The sequence below is a fragment of the Salmo trutta genome, chromosome 15, assembly GCF_901001165.1.
Source record: "Salmo trutta chromosome 15, fSalTru1.1, whole genome shotgun sequence".
Classification (NCBI taxonomy): domain Eukaryota; kingdom Metazoa; phylum Chordata; class Actinopteri; order Salmoniformes; family Salmonidae; genus Salmo; species Salmo trutta.
In genome coordinates, this window is record NC_042971.1 from 49,757,947 (window position 1) to 49,776,332 (window position 18,386).

Sequence of the window (18,386 nt, forward strand, 5' to 3'; positions counted from 1 at the left end):
TAGGCGCATACACATTTATAAAGACAAAACCCATTTGTTAATTTCTGCATTTACAACAAGTAGCCTATACTTACAACTCCTTTGAGGAGAACATTTTTACAGACAGACACGGTACAAAAAGGACTGCCACCCCTGCACTAAAATTTGTCCCATGGCTCAACACACTTGCCCCTTTCCACCAGAGCCCCCAATTGACTTCATTCACCACATCACTATGCGTCTCCTGCAGAAATACTACCTGTGCTTTCTTTTGTTAAACATATTCACCCCAAACACTCCTCTTTCCTGCATCTCTGGCACCATTTATATTAAGCGAGCCCACCCAAAGTCTCCATAAGAGGTGGGAGAAAAGCCAGCAAAGAAAGAGACCAATAGCAAAGCTCAAAAAGCCCCAGTGCCAGAAATAAATTATTAATCTAAACAGTGTATGAAGGTAGACCCTTACACATTGTTGTGACCCATTTCCTCAACCTATACCGTTTCCTGGGTGAGAGGAAACCATGCCCCTCATTTTTCATGGCATGTTGTACTGATCTTACAAACTTTCTCGGATCAGAAGAAAAAGCCTCAAGATGAACTTTTTTCCCCTTGGGCTCATTCAAGAACCTTGTCAGTTCCCTCACTGTGTACTTTGACCCCTCTGCTTGACTGGCTGTCAGCTGCGGACCCATTGAAGAGGAGTCTGAATAAAAGGCCTCCTCATCATCATCTTACTCAGACTCACTTTCCTCCTCCTCATCTTCATCTCCCATCCTGACCACCTGCCCTTCCTCTCTGGTCAGGGCCTCCCTCCCAGCACCAGGCAAAGGTTCCTTGGTGCCTTTGACCACTTCAGCCTCTCCCCTCCAAACTTCGTTCTTCTCCCCCTTTTTCCTTTTCTGCTTGACACCCTCCTCCTCTCCCCTAGTCTCTAGCACTTTGCCACTTTACTCTCCTCATCCACTAGCATAACCTGACTAGATCCAGCCTCATCTACACCACCATCCATAACCTGACTAGGCCCAGCCTCATTTACACCACCATCCATAACCATAGAACCAGCCTCATCTACACCACCATCCATAACCTGACTAGGCCCAGCCTCATCTACACCACCATCCATAGCATGACTAGGCCCAGCCTCAGCTACGCCACCATCTCTAGCCTGACTAGGCTCAGCCTCACCTACACCACCATCACTGGCATGACTAGGCCCAGCCTCTGATACCTGCGTCTCATTGTCCCCTGCACGTTGATCTCGATTTCCGCCACTGGGGGCGCTTGTACCCTCACCTTGTCTACGGCCTTTCTGTGGGCACGAAAAGCTCCTATGCCCCAAATCACCACACTCAAAACACCGTACACTATCTGTGCTGGCAAACCCTGCGTAGAGCCCCTCCCCATGCCTCACTTTAACTTCTCTAGGGTAGGGGGCAGTATTTTGTTCTCCATGGACTTTATGGTGCCCCAAACCTTTTGTAATTAGAGCTACAGGATGCAAATTTCTGTTTGAAAAAGCTAGCCTTTGCTTTACTGACTGACTGCGTGTATTGGTTCCTGACTTCCCTGAACAGTTGCCTATCGCGGGGACTATTCGATGCTATTGCAGTCCGCCACAGGATGTTTTTGTGCTGGTCAAGGGAAGTCAGGTCTGGAGTGAACCAAGGGCTATATCTGTTCTTAGTTCTACATTTTTTGAAAGGGGCATGCTTATTTAAGATGGTGAGGAAATGACTTTTAAAGAAGAACCTGGCATCCTCGACTGACGGGATGAGGTCAATATCCTTCCAGGATACCCGGGCCAGGTCGATTAGAAAGGCCTGCTCGCAGAAGTGTTTTAGGGAGTGTTTGACAGTGATGAGGGGTGGTCGTTTGACCACGGACCCTAGCGTCCCACCCGTGGGACACACTATTCAACAGCCAGTGAAATAGCAGGGCACCAAATTCAAAACAACAAAAATCTCAGAATTCACATTTCTCAAACATATTGACTATTATGTCCCATTTTAAAGATAAACTTCTCGTTAATCCAACCACATTATCCGATTTCAAAAAGGCTTTACGGCAAAAGCATAACATTAGATTATGTTAGGACAGCGCCGAGACAAGAAAAACCACACAGCCATTTTCCAAGCAAGGAGAGGCGTCACAAAAACCAGAAATACAGCTAAAATGAATCACTAACCTTTGATGATCTTCATCAGATGACACTCCCAGGACTCAATGTTACACAATACATGTATGTTTTGTTCAATAAAGTTCATATTTATATCCAAAAACCCCATTTTACATTGGCACGTGATGTTCAGAAAATGTTTTGCCTCCCAAAACTTCCGGTGAATGAGCACATCAATTTACAAAATTACTCATCATAAACGTTGATAAAATTTACAACAGTTATTGAAAGAATTATAGATACACTTCTCCTTAATGCAACCGCTGTGTCAGATTTCAAAATAGATTTACGACGAAAGCACATTGTTCAATATTCTGAGTACAGAGCTCAGCCATCAAAGCAAGCTATACAGTTACCCGCCAAGTTCTGGAGTCAATAAAACTCAGAAATAGTATTATAAATCTTCACTTACCTTTGCTGATCTTCGTCGGAACGTACTCCCAGGACTCCCACTTCCACAAGAAATGTTTGTTTTGTTTGATAAACTCCATATTTATGTCCAAATACCTCCGTTTTGTTAGTGCATTCAGATCACTATTCCAAAGGCATAATGTGCGAGCGCAAAACCCGAGACGAAAAGTTAAAAAGTTCCATTACCATTTGTAGAAACATGTCAAACGATGTTTACAATCAACCCTTAGGTTTTTTTTTAATCATAAATATTCGATAATATTCCAACCGGACAATAGCGTATTCATTACAGAGGAAAAAGAAGGAACGGCGTGCCTGCGTGACTGCGCAGTAAACAACTCATTGGTCTCAGGCAGTCCACAGCTCTTATTCTCTCCCCAGTAACAGTAGAAGCATGAAACAAGGTTCTAAAGTCTGTTGACATCTAGTGGAAGCCTTAGGAAGTGCAAAATGACCCCACAGACACTGTAGTTTGGATAGGAAATCACTTGAAAAACTACAAACCACTTCCTGGTTGGATTTTTTCTCAGGTGTTTGCCTGCCATATGAGTTCTGTTATAATCACAGACATCATTCAAACAGTTTTAGAAACTTCAGAGTGATTTCCATCCAAACCTACTAATAATATGCATATCCTACCTTCTGGGCCCGAGTAGCAGGCCGTTTAATTTGGGCACGTTATTCATCTGAATTTCCGAATACTGCCCCCTGTCACCAAGAAGATAATATCTATGTTTATAACATAAAACACCAAATAATGCATGCAGAGCAGAATTAGGCCAATACCCGCTAATTATCAAAATCCAGAAAAGAGCCACTAAATTCTTCAACCACCTTAAAGGAAGGATTCCCAAACCTTCCATAACAAAGCCATCACCTACAGAGAAATTAGCCTGGAGAAAAGCCCCCTAAGCAAGCTGGTCCTGAGGCTCTGTTCACAAACACAAACAGACCCCACAGAGCCTCAGGACAGCAATGCAATTAGACCCAACCAAATCATGACAAAACAAAAAGATAATTACTTGACCCATTGGAAATATATATATATTTTAAACAGACCAGAATGCTATTTGGCCCTAAACAGAGAGTACATACTGACCCAAAACTAAGGAAATCTTTGAGTATGTACAAACTCAGTGAGCATAGCCTTGCTATTGAGAAAGGCCGTCGAAGGCAGACCTGTCTCTCAAGAGAAGACAGGCTATGTGCACACAGCCCACAAAATGAGGTGGAAACTGAGCTGCACTTCCTAACCTGCCGAATGTATGACCATATTAGAGACACATATTTCCCTCAGATTACACAGACCCACAAAGAATTTGAAAACAAATTCAATTTTGATAAACTCCTATAACTATTGGGTGAAATACCACAGTGTGCAACCACAGCAGCAAGATTTGTGACCTGTTGCCACAAGAAAAGGGCAAGTGAAGAACAAACACTATTGTCAATACAATCTATATTTATGTTTATTTATTTTCCCTTTTGTACTTTAGCTATTGGCACATCATTACAACACTGTATATAGACATAATATGACATTTGAAATTACTTTATTATTTTGGAACTTTTGTAAGTTTTATTTTTACAGTTAATCTTTTTATATTTATTTCACTTTTGTTTTTTATCTATTTCACTTGCTTTAGCAATATAAACATATGTTTCCCATGCCAATAAAGCCCCTTAAATTGAAATTGAATACGAGAGAGAGAGAGTACGAGAGTACGAGAGAGACTTTAACTATTTGCACATCATTACAACACTGTATATATACATAATATGACACTTGAAATGTCTTTATTCTTTGGAACTTTTGGAAGTGTAATGTTTACTGTTAATTTTTTTGTTTGTTTATTTCACATTTGTTTACTATCTATTTCACTTGCTTTGGCATTGTAAACATATGTTTCCCATGCCAATAAAGCCCTTATATTGAAATTGAATTGAGTACTAGAGAACGAGAAAGAGAGAGTACGAGAGAGTGAGAATATGAGAGAGAGAGAGAGTACGAGAGAGAGAGAAGGAGGAGGTAGAGAGAAATGTGAAGGTGGACATACAAATGTCTTTACTGTATGGCTAATTTGCTTAAAGAATTCCCGTCTTCTCTTTATTGTCTCTGTGAACCGGTCATGGCCCTCCCTCCCTCTCCATGGCCCTCCCTCCCTCTCCATGGCCCTCCCTCCCTCTCCATGGCCCTCCATCTCACTGGCCCTCCCTCCCCCTGGTCCTCCCTCCCCTTGGCCCTCCCTCACCCTGAGCCTTTGAATGGAGGGACCACCCAAGAGGACTTGCTTCACCCAAGAGGACCAGAGCTTCACAGGCAGGTAAAGGAACCTGTCAGGGGTTCAGCAGTTCATGCTCTGGAAAATAGTTATTTGGAGTATTGAGAGAGCTGGGTATAATATACTGTGTGATCTGCTATCAATGCACTATAAAAAGCTAAATGGATACTGACTGAGGAACACAGAGATCAGATGTAATTCTTCTACACCGCATCTGTGCATATTTGTATTCATGTTCTGCACTCAGCCAAATAATGTTTACTGCGTGACACAAAATGAAACTCAATAGCATTTAATTTGTGTCTTGTTTTGCCAGAGGAGAATTTCTACAGCAATCCCAAGATGAGAAAATGATCAACAAACAATATGGGAAAATGATCAACAAACTAATATCTAATACATGTAGGATTGGTCAAGTCAAACGTGTTTATTTCAATATTTTCAAATTGTATGAGAGGCTAATGAGGTGCACATTGAATGATAACTGCTTTTCTCACACGCTGGAAATGATTCCAAATGCCATTAGGAAAACATTTGCCATTGTTTGTCTACAACCCAGAAAGAATAATCTTGAAAATATTATATTATATTCAGAGTTTCAGACACAGCTGACATGTGGCCCTAATCCGACCCATATATTTTAATGGAGCATAAATTATAAATTTTAATTATTCTGCCTCATCCCAACTCTCACAAATTGCCGAAACCAATGAAAATGATTGCCTGGCTGCGTACACAATGGCCTTTCTCTCTCGAAAGGGAAGGAAACAGGGAAAATATGCACCAAGCCAAGCTATTGGTGGAGCAACTCCAGAGGGCTATCAAAAACATTTCAGTCAAATGCTGAATCACAACACCATACAGAGCGAGAGAGAGAGAGAGAGATAGAGAGTGAGAGAGAGAGAGAGATGGAGACGGAGAGGGAGAGAGATGGGGAGGGAGAGGTAGAGAGACGGAGAGGGAGAGGCAGGCTGTTTGGACTTCCTGTTTGGTCACTCATTTCATGACTGGTTAACATTCAGTACAGAGTGAATTCCCTTTTACTGAGGGGACGGAGAGGGGTTGAGTGGGGGATTGGGTGGGGGGTGGAGTGGGGGATCGGGTGGGGGGGTAAAGTGCTCGATCAGGTGGGGGGTAAAATGGGGGATCAGGTGGGGGGTAAAGTGGGGGATCAGGTGGGGGGTGGAGTGGGGGATCAGGTGGGGGGTAAAGTGGGGGATCAGGTGGGGGGTAAAGTGAGGGATCAGGTGGGGGGTAAAGTGGTGGATCAGGTGGGGGGTAAAGTGGGGGATCAGGTGGGGGGTGGAGTGGGGGATCAGGTGGGGGGCAAAGTGGGGGATCAGGTGGGGGGTGGAGTGGGGGATCAGGTGGGGGGTAAAGTGGGGGATCAGGTGGGGGGTAAAGTGGGGGATCAGGTGGGGGGTGGAGTGGGGGATTGGGTGGGGGGGGTAAAGTGCGGGATCAGGTGGGGGGTGGAGTGGGGGGTGGAGTGGGGGATCAGGTGGGGGGTAAACTGGGGGATCAGGTGGGGGGTGAAGTGGGGGATCAGGTGGGGGGTGGAGTGGGGGATCAGGTGCGGGGTAAAGTGGGGAATCAGGTGGGGGGTAAGTGGGGGATCACGTGGGGGGTAAAGTGGGGAATCAGGTGGGGGGTCAAGTGGCAGAGGAAGAGACCAGGGTGTGGGGGGTATTCATTACACAGTCTTAATTCAGCCAAATAAATAACATACAATGCCTGGGAGCTTCGGGGACCAAGACTTCATTTAAAAGGCTACATCGATGGCCCTTGCTCATTCTGCTGGTCTATCCTTGTGAGAATCTGTGTGTGTGTGCCTCACATCTCCCATTCTGTGCTTCTAATTCATTATATAACCCTCAGACACTGTGTACATGTTGGAGGATGTGTTTGTGTGAATGTGAGTAGGGGGGTAAGGTCAGTGTGTGTGTATGTGTATGTGTGTGTTTGCGTATGTGTGTGTGTATGGATGTGTCCCCACTCCCTGTGAGGGTGTGTCCCGGTTAGAGGGGTGTCAGGGGGGTACAGGGACATCTGCTTCTCCATTGGACTAGTGGAAATACAAAGGCCATCAAAGTGATAGAGGTTAAGTCAATCCACAACAGACCAGTTGCTCCCACCCCCCCTACACACACCACACACCCCACACACACACACCAAACACACCATCCTTACCCATTCATACCCTGCCCACACACACACACCCTCCTTACCCATACATACCCCGCCCCACACACACCCTCCGTACCCATACATACCCCGCTCACACACACACCCTCCTTACCCACACATACCCCGCCCACACACACACTCCTTACCCACACATACCCTGCCCACACACACACCCTCCTTACCCTAACATACCCCGCCCACACACACACACCCTCCTTACCCACATATACCCCGCCCCCCACACACACCCTCCTTACCCACACATACCCCGCCCACACACACACACACACCCTCCTTACCCACAAATACCCCGCCCACACACACACACCCTCCTTACCCACACATACCCCGCCCACACAGACACCCTCCTTACCCACACATACCCCGCTCACACACACACCCTCCTTACCCACACATACCCCGCCCACACACACACACCCTCCTTACCCACACATACCCCGCCCCCACACACACCCTCCTTACCCACACATACCCCGCCCACACACACACACCCTCCTTACCCACACATACCCCGCCCCCACACACACCCTCCTTACCCACACATACCCCGCCCACACACACACACACACACACTCCTTACCCACACATACCCCGCCCACACACACACACCCTCCTTACCCACACATACCCCGCCCACACACACACACCCTCCTTACCCACACATGCCCCGCCCACACACACACCCTCCTTACCCACACATACCCCGCCCACACACACACACCCTCCTTACCCACACATACCCCTCCCACACACACACCCTCCTTACCCACACATACCCCGCCCACACACACACCCTCCTTACCCACACATACCCCGCCCACACACACACACCCTCCTTACCCACACATAGCCCTGAGCAGAATGCCTCCAACCCGCTTGATGGATCGACCCTAATATCATCAGCTTAAACATTCAACAAATTGTACCAAAATCTCATTCCATCCAGACCCTTAAAATCATATATGTCTCCTTGACCTTAATTAATTTATCAAATCTGCTGAAATATGACTTACATACCGTTCCATCTCACAAAGGAGGAGCCAGGGAGGAGAAAATCAATAAGGCCTTAAACTGTTAACCGTTTAGTTAACCAAGGGGATGAGCCAGGCATGCATGTGTGTTAAATCATTTGAATGGAGGGGCATAAGGAGAATAGAAATAGACTTTAACAGGCAGAAGCCCCCAGGGTATTTTACAAGACAAGTCCTAATGCTCTCCAAGAGCATGTACCTTTACACAACTTATTCCCCATGAAGATTATACTGAAAATAAAATACATATAATTCTAAAGGTTTCATGTTGTTTTACTAATAGACTCCACATTTTAGATTACTGTCCAGATGATTGAAAAAAAAAACAAGATTTTCACTTAGTTTCTTACATTGCTTTTTAAACACCGACCTCATAGCAACTGACAGCATCTACTTGCAAATGATTCACAGTAAATTGAAACATATTTCAGCCTAAAAATCTTGATTACTTTTTACCTACATTTTTTTTTTTAAATTCATAATCATTATTCGTTTTTTAAAAGGTTGGCTATTTAAAATAAATTGAGGACTATCAATTTCAGGCTGAGACTCATACAAATCTATATGGCTATCTAACCCAGGGGTCTCCAACCCCGTTCCTGGAGAGCTACCCTCCTGTACGTAACCAGCTAATAATTAGATAAATGTGTGCTAGATTAGAGTTGGAATGAAAACCTACAGGACTGTAGCTCTCCAGGAACAGGGTTGGAGTGAAAACCTACAGGACTGTAGCTCTCCAGGAACAGGGTTGGAGTGAAAACCTACAGGACTGTAGCTCTCCAGGAACAGGGTTGGAGTGAAAACCTACAGGACTGTAGCTCTCCAGGAACAGTGTTGGAGAGCCCTGATCAAACCTGTAAGACCGCTACCTATGGGGCATAGACATTCTCTAAGGAAATCCTTCTTGCGACTCTCTTGTGAGAGCATCCACTCCTCAATTACAAGGTGTACAACAGCTCCATCATAGTGGCATCATTTAATGCCGTCCTGTTTTGTGTGAGTATCCAAAGCTCTATAAATAAGAGATGAGGAGAAAACCCACAATTCGTGTTGCAATTCAGTTTACTGTTTTCTGTCTCTCCTTGCCGGAGAGAAACGCCACATTAGCGGACATTTTCCGGGCTGTATACAAATAACCGAATAAGATTTGGGATTTTTTTGTACAACGAATAGGCCTACTACAATTTTTGTCACAAACGATCAATCTGGCACTGCAGTTAACATATTCAACTCATTACTAGCCTTATCCCACAGTCTGCTCATCTAATTTGCATTTTGACCAGGGTCTTAACATTGATTTATTTCAAGAAATAAAAATGGATTTAATACATCGAATTGTGTGTATGTTAGTTTTGCCACATAAATGATTGAATAACGTGCAACAGGGATTATTGAAAAGTATTAATTCAATATAATGTTAAATTGTGAGAAGAGAAAGATAACGTTAATTTACATGAGAATTGTCTATTAAAATAATAATCGATTTTTGTCACAACATATAATTTGTCTAGAAATAATTTATCATGAGTCTGGAATCATGAAATATGAATCAGTGATATTCCACATCTAATACGGTATGTCTGCATCTAAGGTATTATGCCCACACTTTCTCGTCATGTGAAAAGCAGCTGTGAATGAATATAATTGGACTTACCAGAAAACACAACACAAAAAAAATAATTATGGCCTTTTTTGTCAATAAAACACAGGCCTATAATTATAATGAATGAATGCTTTCTAAACACAGGAATACAATTATACTGATTATACATATAATTGGGATTTTTTTTCTATAAGCTAATGATGATGTGATTGTGATATTGATTGTTCCTTCATTTATGATCACTTCTATTGCGGCTTGTGTTTTACCTCTTTGCCAGATAATGGTGATATTTCTGATAAAACATGACGTACACCAACAGTATCATTCAAGATACATTTTGGCTGACGCCACGATGAGGGATAGAGTACATACAGCCCTCCATCGCTGCAGAACGGAATTGCGTCTATGACTCGGTCGACGTGGGGAAAAGTGAGTTCTCATGAGAATCATTTATCACCATAGGCTTTATGAGCTGGATTTCGTTAAGATTATCTTCAAGCAAAAGTATGACTTTTCTGTAGTGCTGCTGAAAGATTCGGTTTGTCGCTATTGCTATACACTGCTATAAGGATACCAAGCCGACCACTATCCAATGTATAATAATGAATATGGAATTAAAACAGAAAATAATCCTTGCAATATAAATTATACATAATACAAATAATACAAATTGATTTATCAATGAAGAAATGTCAGGCAGTTTATCACTCAAAGGCCAAGTTCAACCAGTCAACTAATTTAACCTCTGTCACATATGAAATATTAGTTCCTTTTAATATTTGGTCATGTTCATAGATCACAGTAGTTTCCTGGTAACAACTAGGTCCGTTCATGAGCTATCATTTAGCTGGTTGATCTGTAATCAGGTAGGAGCCACAACAACAACCTCTCTCACCAACCTCCCTTGTTCTGTGAAGACAGCAGCTGACACACAGGTCTCCATGGCAATTATCTTTATACCCAGAAAGTCATGAGATAACAGCATATGATAGGCATACATGATTGCATGATATAAGGCCCAGATCCATGGAAATCAAATAAAACAAAATATCTATATGGCCTATGTGTTGACATTCTTAACTCCTGTGGTCAGAATCGGGGTCTTTTCCCTAGTTTGACTCTGTGACCCTATTGAAAGGTCAAATCCTGCGACTTTGTCTGTGACTGTTCCCACCAGGTCAACGCTGTATGCTGGCTGTCTTCCACTGATGACGATTGACATGCCATCTTTCCCACATTAGCCATTCCAATAATGACAGCTATTTCCTGAGAGTGAGGTGAGGAGCTGTCCATTAGATTAATATCACAAGAGGGGAGGAATCTATTCACTTTAACAATATGCTTATCTAGAATCAATGGCATTTTCTGTTTGGTACAATGGTTTACACACTCCACAGAATCAGACTATTTATCATCCCTCATGACATTTTCAGTAACCACGGGCCAACTATGTAACAATAATAGCCCAGCAATACATTGACATTAACTGTTGACCTGATGTTTTCTGTAGGCTACAGTAGATGTAATGTTGGCTGATTCAGGGAGAGATGTGATAATAAATTCACATCATGTTACACGATGAAATAACTATCAGAGTTCTTTGAGAGAAACAAATCCCTCCTCCTCATCATCCTCAACTTCCTCCCCTCCTCTTCCTCAGCAGCTGATAGAGGGAGGAGATTGAGTGAAGAAGTCATGCTGGTCTTCAAATATACTTCACAAGCATTTCCCTGAGCACAGACACACTTTGATGTTAATTTATGGATGTACAGTATGTTCATCACTAGAGCGTGGTCTAAAGAAAACACCACCAGGCCTTTTCCTCTTTGAGAAAACAGGCTCATCTCTTACATATCCAAAAAAGAGGGACAGAAAACGTTGATGTTTCTGTGCTCCAAAAACAAAATGACCGAACAAGGCAAATCGTACAGGTCAAATGATTGATTGATTATATAATAACAAGTGTAGAAAATAATATAGAAAACAAATAGGGAGAAAAACATTTTAATACTCATTTCATATTGTACCCATTTGAAGCTGTACCTTCATCCTCCAAAGGCCTTTAAAATACACACCCAACACCAAGAGCTGTGCATAATGCCAGTGAAGGGTTAGATTGGGTTATCAATGCAGCTACCAAGTGTCATCTACAGTGAACAGTAGGCTGGGAGGCCACAGGAAGTGCCATTGGTTTGCATCCTTTTCCCTCCAGAGTGAAGTCAGTATGTCCAGTCCAGCTACAGCAGGATCAGAACTTTGATGAGGACGTTGATATCTCAGGGGGTCACAGAAAACACTCACTGGGAACACTTTCAAACAGAGGTCAGTCCTGAAATAATATTTTCCCCTTGTGACATTAGCCCGTTCCCTGAGCAAAGCGGAGCAGCCATCTGTAAGATGTAATTCCCAAGCTGAGTAAACTTCTCAGAGAAGAGAGGGGAGAATATGACACGCAGAAAGAAAGGCTCTGCTATCTCTCTCAATGTGGATAGCTGAGTTTGGGGTTGTGCAGTCAGTCAGGCATTTGTATGTATCTGTGTATAGCATGATGTATGTTAATACAGTGACATACCACTTACATCTGTATTATAGTGCAATATGATACTGTAGCTAGGTGAATCAGTGTCTTAAGGCTGTGTGTGTCTTTGTGTGTTAATCCACGGGCTTGGGTTGTAGCTAAACTGAGTGTCTGTTTAGCAGGCTCCTCATATTGTCCTCATCTCTCATCTCGTGAGCTTCTTGACTCCCCCTCTTTTTTGGATCCCTCAGTAGAGATTAGCCCTCTCAGAAATGAGCTGCTCCTCAAGAGGAACACACTCAGGCTCTCGCTCTCATCACAAACCATAAACACACAGACAGATTTTTAAACAGCCGACAGGACAAAAATGTGCGGCTTTAATGCAATGCATCAACTCTGCTTTTTATCTTGTATTTTCAATTGCAGGAATTAGTTCTGAATTTAGTATAATCTGCCCTGAAAATGGAAATTCCACAAGCCACACAAGGGAAGGAGAGGAGTGAGCGGCTTTAAGAATGTATCTGATTTTTCCAGTGGAAGGAGAGGAAGGAGAGGGAGCGGAGAGCTGTGTGTGGAATGAGACGAGGGGTGTGTGAGAGAGAGAGTGTTTGATGTGGGAGGTCTCCCCTCTCCCCACTGGGATGCTCCCTAAGACCTCTCATTAAGCGTGTCATCAAAGGTCCTCTACCCAACCAATCATAACATTAGCGCTGACATTACCACACATACACAAGTTTCCTCTGGGCTGTCCACAAACATGCCTGCGCTGAACGCTGAGCTGACCAAGTCATTCCTTCCTGCTGCAGGCGCAGGGGGCCTTGCTTTTTCTGCTATTCCCCCAGAACAGCGAGCCCTGGCCTGGCTGGTTCCCATATAAACACACTGACAGACATACACTATCACATGTACAAACACTCACTCAAACACATACATTGAACTGACGCACCAGCTCACCACCAAACACACACAGCTATGCACATGCTTATGTAGATGCACAAATGAGCTAAGATAGATATCATTTTACATTCATTTACGTCATTTAGCAGACACTCTTATCCAGAGCGACTTACAAATTGGTGCATTCACCTTATGATATCCAGTGGAACAACCACTTTACAATAGTACATCTATATCTTTTTTTTTGGGGGGGGGGGGGGGGGGGGGGGCGGGGGTTAGAAGGATTACTTTATCCTATCCCAGGTATTCCTTAAAGAGGTGGGGTTTCAGGTGTCTCCGGAAGGTGGTGATTGACTCCGCTGTCCTGGCGTCGTGAGGGAGCTTGTTCCACCATTGGGGTGCCAGAGCAGCGAACAGTTTTGACTGGGCTGAGCGGGAACTGTGCTTCCGCAGAGGTAGGGAGGCGAGCAGGCCAGAGGTGGATGAACGCAGTGCCCTTCTTTGGGTGTAGGGACTGATCAGAGCCTGAAGGTACGGAGGTGCCGTTCCCCTCACAGCTCCGTAGGGAAGCACCATGGTCTTGTAGCAGATGCGAGCTTCAACTGGAAGCCAGTGGAGTGTGCGGAGGAGCGGGGTGACGTGAGAGAACTTGGGAAGGTTGAACACCAGACGGGCTGTGGCGTTCTGGATGAGTTGTAGGGGTTTAATGGCACAGGCAGGGAGCCCCGCAATAGCGAGTTGCAGTAATCCACACATATCTTCTCGCTCACACACATAACAAAATTGGGCTGTGTGTGCAGCGGCAGGCAGTGTGTTCTTTTGAAGCATTGTCCTTGATTAAAGCAACAGTGGCTGAACAGGGGATCAAGTGACAGGAGGAGTGCAGAGATGACTGTCCTCTCTCCTCCCCATATATTACCCTGCTCTCTTCATCCCAGCCCAGCGTCCTCTACCCCCAACCCCCCACTCCATCACACATGCCCCCATATCCTGTCCCGAGGTCAACGGGTCTCCCGTGGCTACCTTGCTTTTACGCTATCAGACACCCCATGGGGCATATGAGGGAGATCTATCTGTGTCACCCTTCTCCAGGTGATCCCTGGGTAATGCACTGAAGGACATGAGTGTACCCATCAGCTCGGACCTACACAGGGATGTGAAACACTCCGACGCACTCTCCACTTCCTTTTGGTGAGCAATTACAGGCAGGGCTCCAACCACCGTGGGAGAGGCAAACCAATTAGAGAGTGTATTTTCCGTTAAAAGACACTTCTACTGACAAACCTGGCCACAGGGTCACATGTTTATTATGTCATCACAGGGGCCGTTGTTCCAGATACAAGTGTCACAGTCTGGAGGTCATTGATGGAAATGGGATTCTGTTTTGACCTCTGGTTCTACATGCACCCATGATTATGACAGAACATATGTTCTGCAAATATCATTGAGGTACAGACAGGAGAGACGAGAAAGGTCAGACAGAGCATGAGTGTTTTACTCATAGTGGTTACATCAGAGCTTTCACATCAGCTCTTCACATCAGCTCTTCACATCAGCTCTTCACATCAGTTCTTCACATCAGCTCTTTCACATCAGCTCTTCACATCAGTTCTTCACATCAGCTCTTCACATCAGTTCTTCACATCAGCTCTTTCACATCAGCTCTTCACATCAGTTCTTACCATCAGTTCTTCACATCAGTTCTTACCATCAGTTCTTTCACATCAGCTGTTCACATCAGCTCTTTCACATCAGCTCTTCACATCAGCTCTTCACATCAGCTCTTCACAGAAGATAGAACAGATACATCAGAGTCTGTGTGACATGCTGGGTATCTTGCGGGTTTCTAGCTACACATCTCTCTGTTCTCCCTCAAGGCGTAGGCCATCTTGAGGGTTTCCAGCTACACAAGATGTTGGCCAGAAGACAAACCCCGAGTCTCAACAGGCTGTGTGTTGTTCCTACACAAAACTCCCTGTGTGTGTTGTGTGTGTGTGTGTTTGTGCTGCTCCAACGCATGTTTAAAAGGTGATTAAACAGCAGGTGTCCACCAGGGGAGCCATGGTTTCAGACCATTACCAGTATGACTTCATTAACTCTACACACCAAAAATCTAAGGATTATGAACTGCAGTGAACAAGAGTGAGGCATTCTTATTTTCTCTAGACGATAACAGTAATAACAGATATTACTGCTTGTGGAAAATCCTCAACATTTGAGCCAAAACGGAGCAAGACTCTTGGTCCCTGGGTTGGAAATATTGGATAGAAGAGTTAGGTTTGAGTGCATAGTGTCACGACTTCCGCTGAAGTCGGTCCCTCTCTTTGTTCGGGCGGCGTTCGGCGGTCGATGTCACCGGTCTTCTAGCCATCGCCGCTCCACCTTTCATTTTCAATTTGTTTTGTCTTGTTTTCCCGCACACCTGGTTCACATTCCATCATCAGATTAAATGTATATTACCCTCTGTTTCCCCCATGTCTGTGTGTGGAATTGTTCTTTGTGTAGGGTGTTACGCTACAGGCTGGCTTGCGGTAGGTTTGTTTCAAACCTAGGTCTGTTTGTTTTGTTCAACCTGTCTGGGCTAGGGGGCAGTATTTTCACGGCCGGATGAAAAACGTACCCAATTTAAACAGGTTACTACTCTGGCCCAGAAACTACAATATAGATTTGGATAGACAACACTCTGAAGTTTCTAAAACTGTTTGAATGGTGTCTGTGAGTATAACAGAACTCATATGGCAGGCAAAAACCTGAGAAAAATCCAAGCAGGAAGTGGAAAGTCTGAGAATTGTAGTCCTTATTTTGATTCTCTATCGAAGCTACAGTGTCTGTGGGGTGATGTTGCACTTCCTAAGGCTTCCATTGGCTGTCTAAAGCCTTCAGAAAGTGGTTTGAGCATTTTCCTGTCACTGGGCAGAGTATAGGAGCTCAGTTATTGAGTGGTCTGCCTGGCAACAAAGGGATTGGATATGCGCTGTCACGCGAGCACGCCGTTCCTTCTTTTTCTTCTTGAATGAATATGCTATTGTCCGGTTGGAATATTATTGCAATTTTACGTTAAAAATACCATAAAGATTGATTTTAAACAGCGTTTGACATGCTTCTAAGTACGGTAATGGAACATTTGGACTTTTCGTCTCTCGTTCCGCGCTCGGACGTTATGCCTTTGGATAAGTGATCTGTACGCACTAAGAAAATGGAGGTATTTGTACATAAATATGGATTATTTCGAACAAAAACAAAACTTCTTGCGGAAGTGGCTTTGGGCCAGGGTGTATATTAAAGTTCTCCTGTTATCACCCATCTCTATTCTCCTGCGCCTGACTTCCCGGCAACCAGTCACTCACCCCATTACAGAATTCCACACTGATCAATGGAGTCAGCAGGAGCGGGTGCGCCCGTTGTGGGGGTAGAGGAGTGCGTCCAGGAGCACGCGGCGATGCTTCACCATCTCGGCGCTGTCATGGACCGCGTCGTCCAGACTATGAACCGCTGGGAGAGACAGGGAGTCCCTCTAGTGCCCCCACCAGCACAACAGGGGTCTCCACTACTCGCCTCTCCTGTCCCACTGGGATTCGTGTCGCCCTTCCCAGGGCGTTTGATGGGAAGGCGGAACGCTGCCAGGGGTTCCTGCTGCAGCTGGACCTGTATCTGGGGACCGTCCACCCGGCTCCTTTGGGACGTGAGAGGGTGTCCGCCCTCATCTCGTGCCTCTCGGGGAAAGCCCTGGAGTGGGCTAATGCCGTGTGGGAAGAAGGAGATGCGGCACTGGACCACTTCGAGGAGTTCACCCACCGCTTCCGGGCAGTCTTTGACCACCCGTCCGAGGGTAGAGCGGCGGGTGAACGTCTCTTCCACCTGAGGCAGGGGACGAGGAGCGCCCAGGAGTTCGCCCTGGACTTCCAGACCATGCCCGCCGGAGCAGGATGGAACGACAGGGCCCTGATCGACCACTATCGCTGCAGCTTGCGCGAGGATGTCCATCGGGAGTTGGCCTGCAGGGACACCACCCTCACCTTTGACCAGCTGGTGGACTTGTCCATCCGGCTGGATAACCTGCTGGTCATCCGCGGACGTTCAGATGTTGCTCTGTCGGTTCCATCTCCCAGCACCACCGCTCTGGTGCCTATGGAGCTGGGGGGTGCTGCACTCAGGGAGGCCAGAGGGGGGGCCTTCCCGTGCACCATCTGTGGCCGCAGAGTTCACACTGCCAGTCGGTGTCGGGTTGGTTCCTCTGGGGGTTGAGGCAGCAGGCAGAGCGCTCTGGCGTCATCCCAGGTGAGCTTGCACCATTTTCACCCAGAGCCCTCTGTTGCTCACCTGTTTTTGTATGACACAGAGGAGCGGCCCATGGATCCTAGCCCCATACTCCCGGCCTCCTGCCTGGTGGCGCCGGTAGTATGGGAGCTGGATGCGAACATTGAGCGGGCGTTATGTGCAGAGCCCGCTCCCCTCCAGTGTCCCGCTGGGCGTCTGTACGTTCCATCTGCTGTCCGTGACCGGTTGATCTATTGGGCCCACACGTCACCCTCCTCTGGTCATCCAGGCATCGGTCGGATGGTGCGCTGTCTGAGTGGGAAGTACTGGTGGCCCACCTTGGCAAAGGACGTAAGGGTTTATGTTTCCTCCTGCTCGGTGTGCGCCCAGTGTAAGGCTCCTAGGCACCTGGCAAGAGGTAAGCTACACCCCTTACCCGTTCCACAATGGCCTTGGTCGCATCTGTCGGTCGATTTCCTCACCGATCTTCCTCCCTCACAGGGTAACACCACGATCCTGGTCGTTGTAAACCATTTTTCCAAGTCCTGCTGTCTCCTCCCTCTTCCCGGTCTCGCTACGGCCCTACAGACAGTGGATGCCTTGTTTACACACGTCTTCCTACACTACGGGGTGCCTGAGGATATAGTGTCTGATCGGGGTCCCCAGTTCACTTCGAGGGTCTGGAGGGCGTTCATGGAACATCTGGGGGTCTCGATCAGCCTTACCTCGGGTTTTCACCCTGAGAGTAATGGGCAGGTGGAGAGAGTGAACCAGAATGTGGGTAGGTTTCTGCGGTCTTATTGTCAGGACTGGCCGGGGGAGTGGGCGGCATTCGTGCCCTGGGCCGAGATGGCTCAGAACTCGCTCCGCCACTCCTCCACTAACCTCTCGCCCTTCCAGTGCGTACTGGGGTAACAGCCGGTTCTGGCGCCTTGGCATCAGAGTCAGACCGAGGCTCATGCGGTGGACGACTGGTTCAGGCACGTGGAGGAGACCTGGGACGCCGCCCATGTTCACCTCCAGC

The 18,386-nt window shown here is 46.0% G+C and overlaps 1 protein-coding gene across 1 annotated transcript; it reads right to left on the reverse strand.

Moving 5' to 3' along the window:
* Window positions 1–5,888: 5,888 nt before the first annotated feature.
* Window positions 5,889–17,378, reverse strand: LOC115148326 (uncharacterized histidine-rich protein DDB_G0274557-like). Its single transcript, XM_029690251.1, has 3 exons — window positions 17,290–17,378; window positions 16,633–16,778; window positions 5,889–6,361 (listed from the first exon to the last, which is right to left on the reverse strand). Exons 1-3 carry the CDS (start codon window positions 17,376–17,378, stop codon window positions 5,889–5,891), a joined length of 708 nt encoding a protein of 235 aa, XP_029546111.1.
* Window positions 17,379–18,386: the final 1,008 nt, after the last annotated feature.